We start from the raw sequence: 17,405 nt of genomic DNA, 5'->3' as shown, positions 1-17,405 counted from the left end.
CAGTTAAGTTCATGCTCTTCGCTTCAGCAGCCCAGGGTTTGCAGGTTCAGATCCCGGGCACAGATCTAGCACTGCTTATCAAGCCGTGCTGTGGCAGGCATCCCACATATAATATAGAGGAACGTGGGCACAGATGTAAGCTCAGGGCCAGTCTTCCTCAGCAAAAAGAGTAGGGTTCATAGCAGATGTTAGCTCAGGGGTAATCTTCCTCAAAAATAATAAAAGAAAAAAAATAGGATTTCCCCTAACAGGATTACTCAATGCCATATATTTTATATAAAATATGAAGAGATACGCAGGTCTCAGTAAGTTCTTATACAGTTTCATGAATAATAATGTATCCATTATGATTAATATTATATCCAAGTAATCATTCATTCAACAAACATTTGAACACTTGCTCGGGGCCAGGGACTTTGCTGGATACTAGGAATACAGACATAGTCCCTGCCTCAAGGACCTTGCAACCCACAGGGAGACAAGTGCAGACGTGCACTTGTGCAGAAGTATAGCTTGGATCGCAGTAGAAACCTGTACAGGGTAGAAAGTAAACGGGGAAAACCGGTAACTGGACAAGAGGACAGCAGAACGAAGCATTTTGAGAAAGGTTGGAGGAGTAAGTGTATACTTCAGCTGAACCATGAAAATCATTTGGCTGGACCACAGGAAGGAGGAGGTGTGTTAGGTAACAGAAATGAGCCAGAGAGGTCATTTTAAGACACATCATGGGTGGCTTTCATACCATACTAAGGCTTTTAGAGTTTGTCCTGATGATCCATTAAAGGATTATAATCTTTGGAAGGAATGTTATTAGTTTTATATTTTAGGAAGTCCTCTGCTTGAGATTTTAAGATGGATTGGCTGAGGGAAAAAAGAGAGCTGTTGCTAGAAATACATTTGAGTCAACTACTACTTACTCTTAGAATCATTATAACGTTAGTAATAACATTGAGTGGGATTATATGCTACTTCTTTTAACAAACTAAATAGCATTTGAATTGATGAGGTAGAGTGCTCATTTGTAGTTGTAATAATTTGTTACATAAGTATCTGTTTTGGTCTTGGTATAGTTAAAAATAATGAGAGTGCTTAACAGAACCTATCAATATGTAGAGCCTAAGGTTCTTTACATTGTTTATTAGTAGGCCATATAAATTAAGGCCTAGGCATACAGTCTAGCTGAACACCAATGTAAAATTATCCAGCTTTCAATGGGTAATATAAGCATATTGAATATTTTCGCACTGTTAATTTAGTTTTCAGTTCATTGAATATAAAAGTTTTGCTCAAGCTCTTGACTTTTTCTGTTATAAGTGGGTTTTCAAATTCCAATTCTGAAAACATATAGTTCATCTAAGATACAATATAATGTGTTTGTCACTTGCAAGATTTTTTTGACTTAAAATAATCTACATTTCTAGGTCTTAAAAGATGCTGATGTGCTGCTGGTATATTGGACAGGTGTATGAATAGATGGATAGACAGATAATAGTTTATGGTAATGTAAATTGAAGGATGATGGTATGATCTATAGAATTTAAGAGGGGTCTCTGATATCGAATCCTTGTTCTACTCTCTAATGACTAAATGACCTTAGGCAAGTGTCCTGAATTCTCTGTCTCAGTTTCCTTATTGATAAGATTGAAAAAAAATAATTGTGCTTCCCTCATAGAGTTTTTGTGAAGATTAAATAAGAGAGTACATTTAAAGGACTTGCCACCATGATCGACACTCCAAAAATGCTGGCAAGGAGGAGAAAGAGAGTTCTTAAGTGGAGAACCAATAAATTAAGATTTGGGTGTATTTTTTTATTTGTTTACCACAATGATTTAGATGGTTTGAATGAGAATATTTCTTACTTAATGTTCACCATCCTTATTTGGGTGACATTTGATAAAAGGACTGAATTACATGATCTATAGTACTGTCTAGCTCTATGATTGAATCTCCAGGAATAAATAAAGCTTCTTTCAGTGTGCTAATGAAAACATCATTAGGATAACATTAATCTCCTAAACAAGACATTTATCTTTAAATATGATTATCCTTCCCACATTAATAGGAAATCTTTTAGCATGTAGATAGCCAGAAAAGATTAACCACAAAAAGTACTAAACCATATGAGCTAGAGATAGAAAAAAAAAACAATATTTTTGTTCCTTCTGTATTTAGAATTACTTCCTACTCTATTTTCACATGTCTGTAGTTTTCCAGCCTCTGAAAAATTTCAGAATCACTTGATTAAAGTAATCTGTAGTGGGAGTTTTTATATTTGTGCCACTATTGTAAGCGTCACATACTTTGCCCAAGTTTTAAAACACTATTTAGGCTTTCTGATTATTTTTGTCCTGAAGAAGATTATGTGAGAAATTGGTATATTTAGCTGAGTATTTTATAGGACAATAACACTATTAGAGTTGTTAGTAAGTAGATTTAATAACTATAAGCATATACGGCTATTCAAATCCATAAAAGAGAGCGGGAATACTGAGAGGCTTCTGCCATCTTCCACCTCTGCCACTCTCATCCAAGTCACCACCACCATCATCATCCTTCACCTGGTCTGTTGCAGCAAAGAACTGAGCACTAACCACCTTCTGTGCTTCCACCCTTGGCCACATGCTCCAAAAAATCGGAACTTCATAGACAACTCAATTCTTGCTATGTCTTCACATGGCAAAAGGGTTGAGGGATCTCTCTAGAACTCTTTTATAAGCGTACTAATCCCACTCACCCCTCAAAGGCCCCATCTCCTAGTACGATCATGTTGAGAGTTAGGATTTCAACATATGAATTGGCAGGGGTGGAAGGAACACAGACATTCAGTCTACAACACTGACCTATATTATAATGAGATTGTGTCCTGTGCAGAGAAGGCATCCATCTTCTGGAGGAGGTAGGTACACCTTGCCCAGCAGTCTTGCCCCAGTAGCACAAATTCTAAGACTTCTGCACCTGCTTTGGGGAGGATGTTCCATACTACAGTTCATTAAAGGCAAATGGACCACTGAAAATTGCATGTGATGTGCTGTTTTTAAAGACATGGGAAATTGGATGACTAAAAAGGAAATTCATAAGGAACTAAAAAGTTCATAAATCAGAATAGACATTCTCGAGGCCACAGGCCCCCTCCTGCTACATTAAACATTTGTATCTCTGAGAAATCATCAAGCGTAGCTCTTAGAATTGAATAGGTTTAGCTCTTTTGTGATACACAGCATAGCACAAGGATTGTAACTGTGTTTAACTGCTGTATTTAGGTGTATCAAGACCTTCAGGGGATCCGGCAGCTCTCCTGAATCTCCAGCGAGTGGTCATATGGCTCATGTGTTAGTAAACCTCTTAAAAAGTAGAAACAAACCACCTGCCAGGAACATTTTATAGAGATAGAATCTATTCGAGGTTTTGACAGCCATATATAGAAGGTCAATTATACTTTTTGATCCATTTTCATGATATAATATTCAATATGAGGAGCAAAATCCATTATCATCTGTATTTTATCAGTTCTTCTGTGTCAGACTTTTTCAAGAAAAGGTTTTTTGCCCACATTTTCCAAATGCCTGATATTATTCCTCTGACAAACACTGTTTCTGCTTGACTATTTCAGCACTTTTATGTAATGGAAAATTTCACAAGCACTTGCAAGAAATCTTTGTGCCCTTGGTTGTCCGCTACGTCGACCTCATGGAGTCCTCCATCGCCCAGTCAATTCACAGAGGTTTTGAGCAAGAGACGTGGCAGCCTGTCAAGTAGGTATCTTGCCTAGTGTCCGTAGAGTGTCTGCCTCTTCAATCCTGACCTTATGACTTTACACCTGGCCGTCTGTAGTTATTGCTTATGGTGGTCCCTTCCCACGTTGTTTGTTTCTTTACAGGAATATCGCCAACAGTCTTCCCAATGTAGCTCTTCCAAAAGTTCCAAGTCTGCCTCTTAATCTTCCACAGATTCCTAGCTTTTCTACTCCTTCGTGGATGGCTTCTTTATATGAGTCCACGTGTGTATTCCTCACTTATTTCCTGGTGGTGTGTTAGCTAGTGCATGGCCTGGCTGTGTTCTGTGCAGATGTGTTCAGATTGCATGGCATTTGTCATCATTGGTTGAGGAATACTATGTTTTGGTTATATTTGTTTCCGTTTTTTAAGCTATTAAGCTAAGCTTAGCATATCAATGATAAATGATGTCTATTTTTTTAAAAAAACACTCACTGGTTTGACATAGTTCATATGTAATCTGTAGGGCAGGGGTCGTTTTGTGACCCAGGCTGTAGACTCTAGTCTAAGTGATGTAACCAGAGTTCTCCATATTCAGGCGATCAGTGTGCTAAACGGTGTGTCTAGGCTTTCTGGTTGGCTCTCGCTTTGTTACCACTCACCAGATTTGTCTTGTACATGTGGAGAACCATTGTAAGAACAGTTTCAAGAATATAATCTCTTTCTATTTTTATCTTAATCTCACCTTTAAAGAAACAATATTGCAGGTTGCAGAGAAGCAGTTTTCCTTTATTTCCCAACACTAGCAAGTTGTTCTTTTGTGCTTTCATATATCAGTTGGTGTCCTTTGTTGTTTTTAAATAAGCTTTATATCAGTAAAAACCATATTTATTGACTCCACGCTGGGATGAGCCTACCTACTGCAGATTCAGTAACTGAGTCATTAAAGTGAAAAGGACACAGGCTTTGAAATCGATCAGCCCCGAATTTAGATCCTAGCTTATTAATCCTTGAGTCTTTCTTAGCCTCAGTTTCCTCAACTGTAAAATGGTTATGACACCTAACTTAAAGACGTTTTTGTGAGGGTTAAAAAAACTATGAAAAGTGCCTGTGACATCTAGGCTGTCAATAAATGATAACTACTCCTATTCTACATTACGATTGTTATTACCATGGTTATTATTATTGCTATCATCAATCATCATCATTATCTTTCATAACTGTGTAGTTTCCAAAGTATTAGCATCAGAGCAATCAAATGAACTCAATAGTCCACGCTTTGCTCAAGATCCCATGTGAAGTCAGCTAGAAAGAATAATCATTAGAAGAAGAAAAATAACTACCATTTATTGAGCATTTATTGTGTTTCAGGTACAGTGCCAAATTCTTTCTCTCATTTAAGCCTTGTAACAACCCTATGAGGTAAATGTCCTTATCCCCATTTTACAGTTAAGGAAACAAAGTCATAAAGAAGTTAAGAAACAAAATTTGCCCAGTGTCTCACAGTAAGTAAATGACAGAGGCAAGATTTGACCCAGGTTTGCTTGACTACAAAGCCCTCACTCCTATCATTAATATATCCTGCTTCCAAAGAACATACTGGTTAAGAGCTTGTCCAGCATCCTTCCTACCTATTCTGCCACCACCTGTCAAATCTATTCCCAGTCTGGACTGCATACAGTCGAGAAAAGAGAGAAGACAAGACCAAGAAAGAGACTGATACTTGCAGAATAGTTTGGCAGTATTTCTCCAAATTAATCATCCCTGTACTCATAATAATTAGTAGGATATTAGGTTACACAGGAATCTTTTTCTTACGGGGAAATGCTTTGGGCCATTATCGTGTGTAGAGTGGTGTCTTGTGTGTGCTCAGGAATTATCGAGGAAATATAATGAACCTTTATAAGTTTATGATTTTTTTTGTTTTTTTTTTTTTTAAAGATTTTATTTTTTCCTTTTTCTCCCCAAAGCCCCCCGGTACATAGTTGTGTATTATTTGTTGTGGGTTCTTCTAGTTGTGGCATGTGGGACGCTGCCTCAGCGTGGTCTGATGAGCAGTGCCATGTCCGCGCCCAGGATTCGAACCAACGAAACACTGGGCCGCCTGCAGCAGAGTGCGCGAACTTAACCACTCGGCCACGGGGCCAGCCCCAGTTTATGATTTTTTTTTTTACTTCTTCATGCAGTTTTATAATTTAACTTCCTCTTCTTCCTTATTCCTTATCTGTTTAACCCCCTTGATTTTAACCAAGAACACTATTGTGCGATGGACATTACCTTGTGAAATTTGGGGATGTTTTTGTCGTTAGTATTTATTAGCTTTGAGATATGTGTAAACTCTGAATCTCATTATTGGGAGCCCCTTTTTAAAATGACCTGTGTCTCAGGACAGGAATCATGACACATTATGGCTTTTTAAGTAAAATGCTTGTACTTTTATCATTCTGGGCAAATAAAAAATATGTTTCACAAGTTAGTCCTTATTATCTTTACCTGCCAAGGTTATCAACATTAGTTTCTTTCTCGAGGTGCCCAGAATTATCTTATGTTATAATGTCATTGCAATTAGTTTTTTTGAACTTTTGTTATAAAGCATTAAATAGCAAAAACATTTCCATTTTACATATATAAGGAATTAAAAATACAACTACTGATAAAGAGAAGTAATATCAAAGTAACCATTAGTCTGAAGATACATCCCTACCTCCTGATGTATAAATCGCCTTAAGCGCTCCTCCAGATCCCTTCCTGTACGCAGAGTCTTCATTCTTGTTTTTAGCTCTAAACATGAATTGCCAGTAAGGCAAGTTTCCTGATGGCATTTTTAGGAAATTATCTCAGACTCCATTATTTACGTTTAAATCCTTTAATCTGTTAATAATACTTTTTAGGAATAGGTTACTGATTAGAAATAATTTTAAAATGAGGAAGTTCTGAATAAATTGCAGGTTGTGTATGCCAGCTCAAGACAAAACTTATCTGTTTAATTATAACAAACACTTGTTATCTTAATTACATTCCCAATTAAGCATATTTATTGTTCGTAATCTTACCATAGTGTCAGAAAACAGAGAAAAGCACCTATCTATATTCTCTATAAAGATTTGTCACATATTAGGAGAAAGTCCATTTTTAATAGAATTCTACCTTTGTTGTTTGGGATTTTGTTTTGATGATGGTTGTTATTGTTTTGTCGTGCAGTTAAAGAATATATACCTGTTTCAAAGAGTTACTTGTATTTCTTCAAAGTAAAAAAAATATAAGAAGTAGATGTGCTTCTTTGCCAATTATATTCAATTACTCTTAAAACATAGTTCCTCTGATCTACCTAATGGTACCCTATGGATGTCTAGGAGGATTCTGCTTGGTTATTTCTTTCCTTGTATTGTTATATAAACGGCAAAAAGAATTAAATGTAGTGTTCTTTTCAAACATTTTTCACAGCGATGTCAGCATGGTTGTCTGGCTCTTTTGTTTAATGGTACTTTGAGGGTGCTGAACATTAAGGCTGGGAGTTATTCAGTGAGTGAGGTGCTATGGTTAGTGTTCAGTGTTTTGCTGTGATTGGTCCCTTGAGAAATGAACTCTGAGGACATCTTGGCTAGACAAGGAGATCATGAGAAATTACTGACAGAATGGGAGGAGGAAAGCAAAGTAGGTTGGTGATGGAGCTAAGATGCTGAGGCAGGGGTAGGAGGCAGAAATAAGCTTTTAATTAGCCAGAGCAGGAGGTGATTTTTTTAAGCTAGCTAATTAAGATATATTTAGCTAAACAATGTGGTTATTTAAAATGACTTTATTTTTGTAAAAATTTTCTACAATCCCTTTGTGATAAAAAATAAACTGTATTTCTTTAATTTTCTTTTGTGTAAACTAAAAATGTAAATTTTAGGTTAGTATATGTTAAACAGTTGTCAGAAGGATAAGGGGAAATGAATCATACAGCAGCCTTTTTCTTTTCTTTTGTTCTCTTTTATAATTAAGTTTCAATATGTTTTAATATAGGGATATTTTACTTGGAAAACATCTGTTTCCCTATTAGGCTATATACTTGCATAATGGAAAGTAATAGTGTTATCCTTTGCCCAGATATTATATGTACTCAAGTACAAATTACCTTCATGTATGGTGTAAAAATATAGTCCCCCGGAGTGACTTTACCATCATAGTGAGTGCACAGCAGGTCTTGGCTCCACAGTTAGATAGATGTAAGGACGTGAAATACAGGACTATGCTCCAACTTCAGAACACCCTGAATGTCATGTCTGTGTTAGACAATACCTGGTACTGTTAGGTCTAATTATGAGCTAGGAAAGGCACAAAGCATTTCAAAATTGAAGCAAGATTTCTCTTCCACCCAGCCTGGTATTTCATTCTCAGTACCTGTTTCACCTTTACTTGCAATTGAGAAAATTAAGAAACTTAAGTATGTTACATACCTGCAAACAGACAGAGCGATCATGATGACAGAGGCACATATGCATAATAGAAGTGGAAGGGTGCTAGTTGCTCTCATGTGGATTTTCTTGCATAAAACATACTTTTCTGAATTTCCAGGAGGAAATATTTGTTTATTTTATCTTTGGTCTAGAGATTGGTAAAGAACACTTAAAATGTTTTTTCGTATGTATACAGTTTGATTTCTTTTCCTTAGTAAAGTATTCTTATCCATTTTGCCCCTTTTTGTGAAAACTTACTACAATAATTATTTCTATTTTGTTGTCCTTGTTTTGCCTTATTCATTAAGAAGAAGTAAAAAGAGTTAGAAGGTTGAACCAAGAAATTATTGGTCATTAGAGATTTTATGTAGTGTTTTCCCACTAATGGCAACTGATATGGAAAGGAAGACACAATGTATTGGTGATCCCCATCACTCACAGTGGAAGTTCATGATGTTCTTCATTTTTTCTTTTTCTTCTAGCAATGGCTCAGCAACATCAGAAGACCTTTTTTGGAAACTTGATGCACTACAAATGTTTGTCCTTGATCTACACTGGCCAGAACAAGAATTTGCCCACCACTTAGAACAAAGACTTAAACTAATGGCCAGTGATATGATAGAGGCCTGTGTCAAAAGGTAGACATGTGTTTTCAAGTTGCTGCTTAATATGCCAGCACCCAAAATACCACCTTCCACCAAGTACCTGTTATATAATTGTCACAAGAAAAGTTTTAATATGTGCTACTGTTCCAAAACTCAATGGACATCAGGTTCTCTGTCCTAAATTCTGGGAACCCATGTAATTGATAAAATTGGCCTGATACTTTTGTTCAGGCCTCCTAACCATTGCCATCATCAGTAGCACCCATACCATGTTAATCATTTCTGTTGTGCTTATTGTTATCTCTCTGGGAATACTGTGCTTTAAATTCCCAAGGCAGTACTTCCTGAGACATACGGAAAAGGTCTGTTAAGTACTTTATGTGTTATGTACTATGTCTGTGTGCTGTGAAATGGCATGATGATCAATGCCATCAGTTGTTCTGTTGTGTGGTATTCTCTGTCCATATCAGATGAGTTCCAGATATCCATTTACATGCTTCAGAACTTAACCAGAAATAAGTTATGAGGCTTTGGATTCTTCCAAATGTGCTTTCATTTATATATATATTTTTTGTTTTTTGAGAGGAAAATTGGCCCTGAGCTAACATCTGTAGCCAGTCTTCCTCTTTTTGCCAAAGAGTGGCCCCAAGCTAACATCTGTGCCCATCCTCCTCCATTTTGTCTGTGGGACACTGCCACAACATGCCCTGATGAGCAGTGTAGGTCCATGCCTGGGATCTGAACCCACAAACCCTGGGCTGCCTAAGCAGATTGGGTGAACCTAACCACTATGCCACCAGGCTAGCCCCTCATGTTTTTCTTTTTTAATCTTACAGAATCAGTATTGCATCCTAATTAGCCAACCATTTGTCCTTGTTCACGATATGTACCAGAACAGTGTGGGCATCATATTGGAATAGCAAACACTAGTTGGAGAAATTGAATAATCTTGAATTCTTTAAAGCAAGAAAATCCTATCTTTAGAATATTGGCCTCTTAAGGCAAGGCCATGAATTAGATTATTTAATGTTTTTAAAACAATTATGTTCATCGTCTGTGATTCTGATGTCTCAAATCTGAGGATGTCCTTGGATACTTTAGCAAAAGCAATTCCAAATTGCCTGTTATGCAGTTTCTTTCAGAAACTTTATGCAACTTTGAGTATTTGAAAGAGAACCTAAAGGACATAAAAGACTTACACATTCTCTGTTGCTTATTAATTATGATGTTTTAGAGTTTTCCAGACTTGTACTTTTTTTGATTTGGTAAACCCTCATACAGAGGATTTGTTCTGGTTTAATACAGAGAAGTAAATGATTTTTCTACTTGGATGATAATTCAGGCAGTTAAGTGAAACTATAAGTTTTTCCCATTAAAAGTGATACACTGGGCCTAACAAATAGCTCTGAGTAAAGATATTTTCTGATTGACTACAAAAGCCATGTTTAATATAAAATATCACTGCCCGATCTTTCATATGAGATGCCTGAAAAGAAGAGCATCTCACCCCCTAGTTCCAAAGCAATGCCACACTCCTTATTTGCATGTTTTAAATTAGCATCTTATAGTGTTGATTTCACTTTTACAAAACAGGTGGGACGTATGTCAGAATTTCTTACTCTGAATTCATGTTTTGATGATAGAACAAGAACTGCATTTGAACTCAAGCTGCAAAAGGCAAGCAAAACAACTGACTTGCGCATTCCAGCTTCTGTGTGTACAATGTTTAATGTATTAGTAGATGCCAAAAAGCAAAGCACCAAACTCTGCGCCCTGGATGGAGGACAGGAGGTAAGTGGCTTGAGTGTCACATGTGGAAACGCAGCACCAGGTGCCCTGGCAGAGGAGGATGCTGTTTCCAGGAGCCTCTCACTTGATTAGACTAAAAAGACCAAGTTCTCCAATACATGTGTTTGATCTTTCCTTTACTAAAGTAATGGAGTGCCCTTTTTGCCTTCACTCATGTCAGTTTCTTCTTTTCTATGTGACGACTGCCTGAAATTTTACAAGTGGCCATTGAATTTTGGGTCTATCTTTTGGCCGCTTAGGTGTTGTGTATTTACATAAACCTTGCTTTTCACAAGCAAATGAGAAAGCTAGCAAGTTACCTACTTTGTTTATACAAATCTAGAGTGTTCAGAGTTTGCATCCAAAAAATTTTATTTACTCAAAAGTTTCCATTTTTTAGAGATCAAGTAGAAACATACTTGAAAACTAGGCTTCATTCTTTTCAATAAATATCCCATCGTTTCAGTTTGATTTATGTTTTGTTTGGTTCTGTATTCAGAAATGCATTTTATTTTTGCCCTGTGATTTCTTTTTTGTTGTGAGTGGTAATTGGGTGAAAATGGATTTATCTTTCTTAGATTATCTGTTTAAGTTGACATTGTGTTGCCTTTGGTTTTCCCATTGTAATTATTTTTTCATCATCTCTTTGTTCTTCCCCCGTGTTCTCCTTCATCTTTTTCTCCCATGGCATGATCCAGTTTGGTAGTCAGTGGGTAAGTCTCATTATTTTTTTTGTAAAAGCACATTTTCATTTGAAGTATTATTTTTTTAAATGTACATTTTATTTTCATCTTTTCAAATTAAAATAATATAATTCTATTTTCATGTTTTTGGTTTCTATGTGTGTGTATAACACTCACAGCTTACAGTAACACAGCAATACCCAAAGACACATCAGAACACATGTAAATACTTACACCTTAAATAATGTCAAGGGGAATGTTTCTTCCCTGTTAGGCTGCAGAATCTACAAACTACTCTTAGATTTTTAAAGATAAAATTACTTAAAACCCAGTGAATTCACCCTCCTTTAAACTAAATTCTAAATAAATGCAGAAGGAGAGTGATTATTAACATTTTCAACATGCATATATCTGTAGTATATACTTTCACTAACACTGGAAAGATTTAGATTTTGGGGCTTTGGATGACATACAGCATATATCAGGGTAACCCCTGAATTTGAGGACCAAGAGGCAACTCTCAAGGTCACTTCATACAGAAGAACCCAGTTATGGATTTTAGTGGGGTTCATGCCCAGCAATAATAAGGTCTCTCCTCCCACTCTGGCCTGAGATGTAACCATAAGCAGAGGCAGGAAAGAGGCAAGCCTGTGTCAGGAGCCTTTCCCCTCCCTCATGTGGGGTTGTTTCCAGAACCTCAGAGAAACATGGTTTGAAAACTTTTATGCATACGAGCTTGACTAGATTAAATATATATATATTTTTTGATAAGTCGAAATTTTTTTGCTCTATGGGTGTGTTAAATCTTACAAGTCTTACAGTTGACACCTGGGAGTCAAATTCGGGGCAACTCTACTAGGCTAACAATTCTCATCCAAGCAGAAGAGCTTAGATAACTAAGACAGAGGATGAGAGGGCCCACTCTTTGTAAATTTCATACTTATTTAACCCGTAGGTTGACCTTAGCTATTTGGCGATAATTTATTGTATACACCTATTTCATTCTTTGAGCAATTCAAGGGGAAAAGATGTGTTTCTAATACCATAGCATACAACCTTACAGATATACTAGGTAACTGATGCATAAGTGTTATAGAATGCTCAGTAATTATCATTCTCTGATCACTTACAACATGATTTATTACTTCTAATTATCTGAATGAGTAGGCAGTTGGCTTGGATATCAGTGGCTCATATCCACCTTCTCATGTTTTTCAGTACCCAGATGTGTGCCTTTGTCTGCTCAAGAATATGATCTTAAGTCTCTTCATAAGCCCATTCGTTTCTCATCGGGTTTATAGAATCACCTTGCCTCTTCCCATTAATACTGGATTTATCCAATTGTTCTTGGTTTAATATACACTGTAGTACCTGACACACAATAGGCACTTAGTAAATATGTGTTGAGTGAACAGACAGATTTGTTGTCACTGCTTTAAAAATCCTCCCCTATAAGAAACAACTCACTCTAGTCCTTAAAAAGAAAAACAGGCACATACACGAATGACAAAACATTGTTGCATTGTCAAATGATTCTTTACCTTAATAGGTGGATGGTTTTGAAGAGTAATGTGCTACTGTTCATTATGTCTGCACCTGTATCTTCTCACCAGAGACAATTAGTTCCCCACAACTTTCACACAATTAATATAGTTCAAAATGTACAGGTGTAAAACCCATTAGCAACTCTGAAAAGTGGTAAACAAGAATTTGAATGCAAAAGAAGAATTTTATGCTTTGCTTTTAATCTCCAGTAAATATACCCACATAATTGCACAGGCTTTCCCACTCTCTGTGTGCTTGAGATAAGTTTTGGAACTCTTGCAAATTAGTAAATATATTACATGCATACGTGAGCCAGTGGACCCCATTCTGTGGTAAGCAACAAATAAAGTTGTTGAAAAAACTAGATTATTACACAATTTGAAATCTTATAAAAATATATGCTACATAGGTAAACCTAGCAGAGATATTTTTCTAAATTATAAGGAAATCACCTCTCCAAAATGGTCAATAAATTTGTTATATTTTCATTGCTGGGATAAACCTTCCCTACTCCTTACCCACAATGCAGCCCCTTCTGTGCTTCTAAATTGTGATTCTGTTTTCTTACGTGGCACATGATGATACAAACATGCTCAGCCGCAGCCCAGAACGGTGTTTAATAGGGTGATTAGTGAGTGAATGATCTACTCATGTGACAGCTGTGTGTAATGAGTCAGCAATCTCAGGCCAGTCCCTCAGGGACAGATGTTGAGATCACAAAACCGCCCGTGTTTAGAAATCCACATTAGCCATTTCTACAAAAAGCAGATGACTACTTGGGCCTTAGGCAATCATCTGCCCTAAGAGCCACTGCATCCCATGGCCCATCCTTTGAGGATGAAAGCACATTAGTGGGGAAACTCAGGGGCCCCTACTTGTGCAGGATTTGTTCTCAGTTACAGTAAAACGCTTCCATTTCCAGAACTAACAACCCAATACCTTTAAAACTCATCCCAAGAGAAGAACCAAAATCTTTTTAGAATGCTGGATTGCACTGGCATTTGTTTAGTCTTCATTTCTTGTGTGTTTACATGAGGACAGTCAGGTGAAATCATGTTTACCTGAGTGTAGAGGGGCCAGGCTTTCAGCCCTGTGCCTGCTCTCTGAATTCCCTGGGCTCTATGAAGTGAGAATTCCTGAATGGTTATCTTAATCTAAATCTGAGTCATCTGCTGGAAAAGCAGAGCACAAAGTTTATTTTTGAAGGCAGATGTGGGGAGAATTAGTCTAGGAAATGGACCATAGGGCTGGCCTGGTGGCGCAGCAGTTAAGTTTGCACGTTCTGCTTCGGCGGCCTGGGGTTTGCCAGTTCGGATCCCGGGGGCAGACATGGCACCTCTTGGCAAGCCATGTTGTGGCAGGCATCCCACATATAAAGTAGAGGAAGATGGGCGCAGATGTTAGCTCAGGGCCAGTCTTCCTCAAAAAAAAAGAAGAAATGGACTGTAATCTACCAGAGAGCCCTAGCGTATAGGCTTATCAGTCCAACTTGAAATATTCTGATAGGAATCTTATAGGTTTTTGTTGCTGAAGACTAAAACTTTGCAGATTTTTTTTCAAGAATTTGGCCTGTTAATCTAAATGAAAAATCTGTCAGTTTTAGCTTAGGTAATGTAAATGTCTCTGCAGGTAAACCTGTTCTTGTCTGTGATCTCTTTTTGTATCTTTGTGCTTTTCTTTGGAAGCTATCCTGAATCCCCTGAGGAATAACTTTTTCTAGCTAACTTTCTATTATCTACATGTGGCATATGTGGGTTATTCTCTTTGCAGAATGTATATGTAAAATGGGAATTCTGAGACCACCTCCCCACTCCCAACCACAATGCTCCCAGGCAACCTCTATCAACTGTGCAGCTAGAGCAGATTCTGGAAGTTCCCAGCAGTTTTAATATATAAGTTTATGATAGCAAACTTTCACATTACAAAAACCTAACAAAGCTTATGCTATTTCGGTTTGCCCCTTTAGGTAGTACATTTAAGATATATACTTTTCCTTCTTCCTTTCTAACTTTCTCCCTCCCTCTTTCCTGCCTTCTTCCTTTCACTACTTTTGACTAGATCAGGTATCAAAGAAAATAGCAGTCTAAAGATGGGTATTATAGGAGAATTTAATGGCTCCTCAGGTCTATGGCTTTCCCAGGGTATATAAAGGACCTCTTTAATGGCTCATCTCTTGATTTTAAGAATTGCCAAAATCAGTGCAACCCAAAAGTTTAACAGGTGGAAGCTCTACTGTTTTAAGTCTAATAGCCTTCTGATGACATTTGATTACGTTTGAGTTAAAAAATGAAATTTATAGCAAACAGAGATTAAACACTGAGGATAAAGTGTATTTGAGAATATGGAGCTCCAGTTGGAGATCTGGGTGCCTCCATCCCTGTATGTTCTGTAGCACTTTCCATGTAAGAGGGAAGTGAGAAGCTTGAAGCCCATCTCCTATGTCCCGTTCCTATTCCACCCCAAAGAGGAGCCTCAGTCTGGTCTTTCATTTCCTCCTGCTGCACAGACCTGAATTTATGAAAGGAGAGTGGCAGGAGGGAGAGCCGGGCCAGAGCTTATTTGCATAATCTCCTCCACCGCCCAGTCTGCCAGGCAGCTTCAGCCCGAGCCGGGTCCTTTTTTTGTATATGTATCTGTCCGGGGCTTCCCCGCCATCTCAACTACCAGCCAGCTTTTTCAGGCTCTTTTTCTTCTGCCTTATTTTTCTTTATTTTCTCCCCTTGTCCCTTCTCTTCAGTGTTCTAAAAGCCAGAGTGTCAGCAGTCCTGCAGTAGAAGTCCCCTCTCTGTTTCTGTTCCATGTGTCCTCTGGGCAGCACAAGTTTGGAAATCAGTAAGGCTTTGAGACAGACACTTAGTATTTCACTTCACTGGGTGGAACACATGTCGAGAAAGTTCCACATTCACATATGTGTGGTTCATTTTACACCATTTGTCAACACACACAGAAAGAGAAAAAGAAAATAATTCACGTGCTTCAAAATTATACTTCCTTTCTGTCTTATTTATGCAGGTAGATGACCACTTGTAACAGTCAGAGCCTATGGGGGGAAATCATTCCCGCGTATTCCAAAGCAGACCTAAGTTGATGTTTTGTTCTGTGTGGAAACTTTGAGACATGTTTTCAGAAGAAAAAGTAGCTTTCAAAAACTTACATCTTAGGAAGCCATTCAACGAGCAGCTGTTAAGTTGCTCTAATGTTTCTACTGACCTGAGCACTTTTGCTCTACACATTATGTTCGCTGTTCCAAGAAGCCTTGAACCATCCGGATAGGGTTAGTCTTTACAAGTCACATTTTCTGTGAAGTGGCTATTGGGGACAATCGGCTGTCAGATAAATGCTTCTAAAGGAAGAATTACTGTTTAAATGAATGTGCCTTCACAAGCTGTAGAAGCTGAAGCTCCCGCTAATTTAAGAATGGAACACTCTCAGATTCTCTAAAGAAAGCAAAAAAAAAAAGAGTCTTTCAGGTTTATTTTAAATACATCTTTTTGTATTTACTTAAAGGCGTCTTTTTCATGAGGAAGCAGTAATAAAACTATGGGGAGTGAGTGCCGTTTCATTATACCTTTTATGGCCTATTAATTTGTTACCATCTATTCACCTTTGTTGATGAAATTTTAATTTTGCCCTTGCTTGAGCATATTGTAAGAATTGTATAAACTGCTGCTCCCCGTGCAGACAAAAAGGTCCTTTTAGAGTGAACAGTTGGGAGCTCATTTTATTTCTAGAGCACATTTAAAATAACTTATGAATGAGAGTTGTCAGACATGAAATGATGTATTAATTAAATCTTTTTCTAGTCTTTTTGCTTCTCCAGCTAAACCAACCCTTTAGAAAAATACACGGCCACCTTAATTATAGAGGAGAAGACAAAAAGTATCCTTCACATTCCTCCGCCTGAATAAGAATAAGAACTCAATTCATCTATATAATAACCCCATTAGCTGCTTAACTCAACAGTGCACATGGGAAAATTTTCAGACCACAATGTAAAAGTGCTGATTGGGTAGATCGTTTTCAAGGTTTTGTTCTTCTAATGTTCAAAATGATCATTTTAAGTAAATCTGATATGTCATAACTGATAGCTTTAAAATATTTATGACTTACGACAAAAGTTCTGTGTCCATGTCAACTAATGCATCTTTGTCTTTTAATATCTAGCAACAGTACCATTCAAAAATAGATGATTTGATTGACAACACTGTAAAAGAAATCATTTCACTCCTAGTTTCAAAGGTAATGTATTATTTATTCGCCTTTTTAAATCAAATTAAAAAATCATTTTCAACTGAAAATGTTTAGAAATATGTCTTATGTTTCTAAATACCTAACTGAGAAATAGCAGTTTTAAAAATAGCTGCAAGAAAAGTCATGAGCAAAATATGAAGACTCTTTGTCAACAACTTTTGATTTTTTGTTTATAATTTTGGCTTTTCTTAGAATTGTCCTTTTAAAAATAACTCTGACTTCTGGTGATAACCGTGCTACTTCACATTCCTGTCCTCTTAGCGTTTGTCTTCATCTCCAAGGCTGATGTGAGTAGTCATCTGTCCTTGAATTTAGCCTGTTTTTTGTGGTGACAGCCCTGGGGCTCTAGAACTGGTCTCAAAGGCAGAAAGAGAGAGCTGG

General features: G+C 37.3%; 1 protein-coding gene across 12 annotated transcripts in view; it reads left to right on the top strand.

Annotated features, from left to right (window-relative positions):
* CADPS2 (calcium dependent secretion activator 2) overlaps positions 1–17,405 on the top strand; it is a 495,842-nt gene that overhangs the window by 430,657 nt on the left and 47,780 nt on the right. For 4 of the 12 annotated variants that reach the window (XM_070264980.1, XM_070264981.1, XM_070264978.1 and 1 more), the window contains 6 exons: positions 3,611–3,752; positions 3,878–3,997; positions 8,635–8,790; positions 10,401–10,548; positions 11,244–11,258; positions 16,938–17,012. In XM_070264980.1, coding sequence (XP_070121081.1) covers positions 3,611–3,752; positions 3,878–3,997; positions 8,635–8,790; positions 10,401–10,548; positions 11,244–11,258; positions 16,938–17,012 — 656 coding nt within the window. The remainder of the gene's footprint in view (positions 1–3,610; positions 3,753–3,877; positions 3,998–8,634; positions 8,791–10,400; positions 10,549–11,243; positions 11,259–16,937; positions 17,013–17,405) is intronic. The other 8 variants (XM_070264989.1, XM_070264985.1, XM_070264979.1 and 5 more) reach the window with 3 other exon arrangements.

This window comes from Equus caballus, chromosome 4 (assembly GCF_041296265.1).
Source record: "Equus caballus isolate H_3958 breed thoroughbred chromosome 4, TB-T2T, whole genome shotgun sequence".
NCBI lineage: Eukaryota > Metazoa > Chordata > Mammalia > Perissodactyla > Equidae > Equus > Equus caballus.
The sequence above is the reverse complement of the archived record's forward strand: the minus strand, read 5'-3'. Positions and strand labels throughout refer to the sequence as shown.